The following is a 6,528-nucleotide window of genomic DNA, read 5'->3' on the forward strand; positions in this document are numbered from 1 at the left end:
CTCGATCCCGGGACTCCAGGACCATGACCTGAGCCGAAGGCAGTCGCTTAACCAACTGAGCCACCCAGGTGTCCTGACGTGAATTTTTTATGAAAAGTTTGTGGAGGCCTTGAAGTGGATTATGTTATAATCTAGAATGCACTGCAGTTTGCGGTCTCCTGCTATGTGACACTTTTCCACTGATTAATTGACCGCAGCTGATATAGTGCATTTTGCCACCTCCTCCTTTTTTGCCTTCACAGTGCTTTTTCATCTTTTGTTAATCACTTTTGAGACTGTACTGTATATTTTTTGTCTGTTCTTTTTGTTCTTATTGCTGAACATACAGCATTTGACTTGCTGGTCTCCAGAGCAGGACTGTGTGATGGAAGTAGGACGTGAAACACAGACGTGAGCTGTAGATGTCATCTGTAATAAGTGAAAACAGGTGAACTTAATTTTAATAATATAGTTCATGTCACCTGATGTATCCCAAACATAAGCATTTCAACATGTGATCAATGTAGAAAATTTATTAATGTGATATTTTACATTCTTTTTTCATATTAAGTCTTTGAAATTCAGTTTGCATTTTACACTTACTGCACATCTGTAAACCATAGTCCCTACGTGAACTCTCTTTGAATTTTAGGCATTTTTGATGCTCTCCTAAATCACCCTTTTAAAAAGTTTAGTACAGGGAACTGTTTTCTTAGATTATGGATCCAAGAGTGGTGGAAAGTCTCTTGCCCTGATATGTTTAATTAATGCAGCTGGTGACTGTCAGCTGCAGCCACTGCCATTGACCGCTCCAAAAATTCTTCGGGCCTTTATACACATTATGCTCCGTCCACTCTGCCTCCGCTTTAGAAAGGGAACAGCAAAGCCTGGGTGAGGGCACAGCTGTCGACACCATGGTTTACTGAGTATTTTAAGTCCACTGCTGAGACCACCTGCTCAGAATAAAAAGATTTCATTCAAAATATTGCTGCTCATGGACAGTGCACCTGGTCACCCCAGAGCTCCGATGGAGACGGACAGTGAGATGCATCTTGTTCTCATGCCCACAGCCCATGGATCCAGGAGTCGTTTTGACCTTCACGTCTTACTACGTAAGAAATACATTCTGGGGCGCCTGGGTGGCTCAGTTGGTTAAGCGTCTGCCTTCCGCTCAGGTCATGATCCTGGAGTCCCGGGATCGAGTCCCGCATCGGGCTCCCTGCTCGGCGGGGAGTCTGCTGCTCCCTCTGACCCTCCTCCCTCTCATGTGCTCTCTCTCTCTCATTCTCTCTCTCAAATAAATAAATAAAATCTTAAAAAAAAAAAATACATTCTGTACGGCTGTAGCTGCCGAAGGAGTGGTTCCTCTCGTGGATCTGGGCAGAGTACGTGGAAGGGACTCACCATTGTAGAGGCCATTAAGAACATTGTGATTCATGAGATACCAAATATAAATCACAGTATCAACGTGGACAGGAATTTGGGACGCTGGTGATTCCAAACCTCATGGGTGATTTTGAAGGGGTTCAGCGCGTTAGGGGAGGAAGTCACTGCCAACGGGGTGGAAACAGCAAGAGAACCAGGATCAGAAGTGGAGCCTGAAGATGGGGCTGATCTGCTGCCATCTCGTGATCAAACCTGAATGGATGAAGAGTTGCTTTTTGTGGATGAGCAAAGACAGTGGTTTCTTGGGATGGAATCTACTGGCGAAGGTGCTGTGAAGATTGTTGAAGTGACAGCAAAGGACTCAGAATGTTACGTCAACTTTGGTGATAAAGCAGCAGAGGGTTTGAGAGGATGGACTCCAGTTTGGAAAGAAGTTCTGCTCTGGGTAAAATGCTAGCAAACAGCCTCCTGTGCTGCAGAGAACTCGTCCCTGACAGGAAGAGTGGATCCGCGCAGCAAACTGCATTGTTATCTTGTCTTGAGAACTTGCCGCGGCCGCCCCAGCCTTTGGCTGCCACCACCCCAATCAGTCAGCATCCCTCAGCACTGAGGCAAGACCCTCCACCAGCAGAGAGGTGATGATTCACTGCAAGCTCAGATGATGTTAGCAAATTTAACAATAAAGTATTTTTTAATTAAGGTGTATAAATTGTTTTGATTTTTTTTTGAGATAATGCTATTGCACAATTAAGAGACTATGGTATAGCATAAACATAACTTTATAGGCACTGGGAACCAAAAAATTCATTTGACTTGGTTTATTGTAATATTTGCTTTATTGTGGTTGTGAGGAACTGAACCCACAATATCTCTGAGGTACGCCTATATAGCGATAATAGAAGTAAACATGTCTAAATTTGAGGTCTTAACGCAAATCAGTCTTCAGGAATAATCTTAAGCTAATAAAATTTATTTAATGGCAATAGCCATGCTAGATCATCATGTCGTTAAATTATTTATCATGCTCAATAGATGAAAAAGATCGTGCTCTCATGGATATATGAATGTGACAACCATTAGAGCAAAGAGAAGGGATCCTTAACCAGGCTTGTAAGCAGAATATATAAAGAAAGTTAGGATAACGTATAGTAGGTAAGAGAAAAGGACTTCCCACATTTATCTCTTGATTGTATTTTAGCACTTTTAGAATATTATTGAAGGTAATTTTTTTTCTTCTTAACCATATAAGCTCTTTAGCTACAACTCCTGTTCCTTGAGTTTTTCCTACTAATTTGAGAAATCCTAGAAATCCATGTGTCAGAATCTCTGTTAAAGTATAGATGGAGAAATAAACATGAAGATGTAATACTCACTGATCTTGAGTACAAGATGTATAGTGTGGTTCTGTAATATACATACAGGGAATTTTCAAATTGAGTTAAATAACCACCTTTTACTTCAAATCCATAATTTCTTCTCTTATTCTCAGTGTAGCTGTTCTGTCTTTGCATTGGCTTATAGAGCCTTTCTTCCCATCTTTCCTACTGTATTGACTGCTGCGTCTCAGGGTGGCTCCCCCATTCTCTGTTCCCACACCCATACCACTTCAAATGGTGATGAACTCCAGAATTCCCTTCCTATGTATTCACAGATTTAATAAACTTGGCCACTGTAAAACAACAGTATTTCAAAACGGAGTGGGACAACAAGGAATTTTAGTAAGTTTTGAAGTGTTTAGTGTCAGTGATTTGTGCTGCTTTTCAGTTAAGTATGACCTGACATATTATTCTTCTAGAATTCAAACCTGATTCATCAGAAGGTGTCTCCTCCTAGTGATCGACAAGGATCTCCAATATTGTCATTCATCATTCTGGAACAATTTAATGCCATTCGCTTAGTCCAAAGTATTCATCAATCTCTTGCCGCTCTCAGCAAAGTCATCAGAGGAACTACCTTACTGAGTTCAGAAGTACAGAAATTGGCAAGTGCTTTATTAAACCAAAAGGTAAGCCAAAATTAAATATATGTGTTTTTATTTCATTATTATAAATGACTCTTTCATTATGTATACATTTGTCAAGTCTTACAGTTAACAGTAGCAGAAAACCCAAGTTAAACTACCGTAGCCAGATAGGAATTAACTGGCTGATATAATGGAAGGATCCAGGGGTAGCCGGCGTTAAGTCACTTGATGCAGGAGCTGCAGATTGTCATTAGGATCTTAGCTTGTGTTATTTGTCTACCTGTCTAGTCATGTTGTGTGTGAGTGCGTATATATATATGCTTATTTGTATGTGTATGTACATGCAGCCTCCCTGTTGATGTCACTTTGGGGCAGGTCATCTATACATGATGGTATCCTAGCATGCTGAGCAACAGAAAGAACACCTTTCTCCTGGTAACTCAGGCAAAAATCTTGGGATTAGCTTTAATCCAAACTGATTGGATTGTGTTTGATGCCTAGCCCCTTTAAAATTCTCTGTTCAGGATTTGCAAAGTTCTCATTGGCTAGAGCTTCAGCCGAATATGTATACCAGCAGCTAGGATGGATTCAGCTCCATCTGTAATGTGGTATACTCCAAGTAAGGGAAGGATGGTTACCCAGTGGAGAATCAAGGTACTTTTAGCAGAAGAAAGGGAAATCCACTTCTCTTGCTGAATAATTGACCCATTTTATTTTTTTTTTAAGATTTTATTTATTTGAGAGAGAGCATGAGCGGTGGGGAGGGGGAGAGGAGGAGAGAGAAGCAGACTCCCCGCTGAGCAGGGAGCCCAACATGGATGTGGGAATCGATCCTGGGACCCTGAGATCGTGACCTGAGCTGAAGGCAGACGCTTCACTGACTGAGCCACCCAGATGTCCAATTAAACCATTTTAAATATCAGTAAAATCCATGTATTATAGATCTATTGGCTAGAAACAAAAAAATTGGAGTATCTGACATATATTCACTTTAGTTTTTTGGAAAATATACACCTTACAGAACTTGGCATCTGGAAAAGATTTCACTAGGGTTCCATAGGAATTTAGAAAGAAAAAAGTTTTGTTTTCCCCCTGCCTCCAGCACTGTTTACCCTCAATATAGAAAACTCTGATGGTCAACTTAAAGTCTTCTACATAAAAGATCATCTTCCTGGAAGTTCCTGTATCTTACATAAAAAGATTTCTGTCTTAGTTCAGGCTGCTATAACAAATTCCGACACATTGGGTGGCTTAAACAATAAACATTTATTTCTCATAGTTCTCAAGATCAAATTGCTGGTAGATCTGGTGTCTGATGAGGCCTGCTTCCTCCTTTGCTCATGGCCATCTTTTTGCTGTGTTCTCACGTAGCACAGAGGAAAGAGAGAGGAATCAGCCTCTCTCCTGTCCCTTCTTAGGAGGGCATTAATCCCATCATGTTTGCTCCACCCTTATGACTTACTACCTCCCCAAAGCCTCATCTCCACATATCATCACCTAGGGGGTTAAGGTTTCAACATATGGATTTGGGGGAGGACACAAACTTTCAGTCCACTGCAATATCCATTCCTTTTCTGCATAGACAAAAAGGCATACTCTGCCAACCTTATGTTCCTTTTTCTCTTTACCTTGGAAAGGAAATCTCAGCTTTGCATTGTGTACTGCATTTAAATGGTTTTTCTCTGTATATAGATGACTGTTTGAATCAACGATGATATTCAAAATACCATAGTAGTAGTATATTGTTCTATAAGCTGTATCTAACTTCTTTTTAATTTCAAGTGATACATTATCTGTCATGAAAGCTCCTTGAGCATTTCAAGGAAACACTGAGAAAGGATTGTGAGAGCTCTGAAGAGCTTACATTAGTTAGCTCATGTGAGCACCACGTGCAAGGTGGTGCTCCTGACACCTTTATTCTACTGGGAGGGGCCTGAGGCAGATGGGCGCTCAGTCACTTAACCAGAGTCACGCAGGGAGAACTTGTAGAGTCAGGAACCTAGGCGGGTCTGTTGCCTTTATAAATAGAAATGATTTAAATTTACCAAAAGATAAATTTTCATGAGAGTGTATTTCTTTAAAATCCAACTTCATGCTGTCTAAGGGCAAAATGTACGGGATTGCATTTAATGACAGTTGAGTGAGGTCTAGGAGGAGAATCACACTGATAGAGCACGAGTGTAGAGGAGGACAGCAAGTTTGGTGGAACTCACACACACTGACACGTAGAAAATTCAGCTTAGATCAGATTTTGAGGTTTCTAAAGCCAAAGAAAAGGTGTTTGGATTAAATGCCATAGGCAATAAGAATATTTTCGTGTAGAAATAATGTCACAAAAGGCCAAGAAAGTGGCCCGTGGAATAGGTCTATCTGCCACTTGGTAGCTGTGTGACGGGCAGGTCAGGTAAACCTCTCTAAACATTACTTTTCTCGTTTGTAAAATGAGGATAATAAAGATATAACCTACCCTATGGGGTTGGTATGAAAATTAAATCATAAGTAAGTGCTTGGTACAAAGCAAGCATCCTCTAAATGATAGTTGCTTTTGTTATTGTTACTTTAGGAGAACTTTATTAGGTAAAAAGCAGCTTTTGGAGCAGTTGACTGGTAACACTATACAAAACTAGTTTATAGAAGTAGGGTAGAACTCTATTTCTCCTTTAATTCTGAATGATAATCTTCCCGGTTAGAGTATTTTTGGCTACAGGTTTTTCCTATCAGCACTTTGAATGTATCTTACTACTCCCTTCTAGTCTGTAAAGTTTCTGTCAAAAAATCAAATCATAGCCTTGTATGAATGCCTTTGTATGTAACTAGTTGCTTTTCTCATGCTGCTTTCAAAATTCTGTCTTCATCATTTTTGGCATTTTAATTATTATGTGTCTTGTGTGGACCTCTGGATTCATTGTGTGCAGCTCTCTGTGCTTCCTGGACCTGGATGTCTGTTTCCTTCCCAGGTTAGGGAAGTTTTCAGCTATTATTTCTCAAAGTCCATTTTCTTCCCTTTCTCTCTTCTCCTTTTGAGACACCTGCATTGTGAATATTATGACTCTTGATGTTGTGGTAGATAGCCTTAACTGGTCCTTATTTTTTGTTGTTGTTCTATCTATCTATCTATCTATCTATCTATCTATCTATCTATCTATCTATTCATTCATTCATTCATTCATTCATTCATTCATTCATTCATTCATTCATTC

General features: G+C 40.1%; 1 protein-coding gene across 2 annotated transcripts in view; it reads left to right on the plus strand.

Annotated features, from left to right (window-relative positions):
- The window catches only part of DYNC2H1 (dynein cytoplasmic 2 heavy chain 1), a 284,386-nt gene that overhangs the window by 230,566 nt on the left and 47,292 nt on the right, over nt 1-6,528 (plus strand). For both annotated transcript variants that reach the window (XM_035008811.1, XM_035008812.1), the window contains exon 84: nt 3,161-3,370. In XM_035008811.1, coding sequence (XP_034864702.1) covers nt 3,161-3,370 — 210 coding nt within the window. The remainder of the gene's footprint in view (nt 1-3,160; nt 3,371-6,528) is intronic.

Source organism: Mirounga leonina, unplaced genomic scaffold (assembly GCF_011800145.1).
Source record: "Mirounga leonina isolate KUSES-001 unplaced genomic scaffold, KU_Mleo_1.0 Mir_153, whole genome shotgun sequence".
NCBI lineage: Eukaryota > Metazoa > Chordata > Mammalia > Carnivora > Phocidae > Mirounga > Mirounga leonina.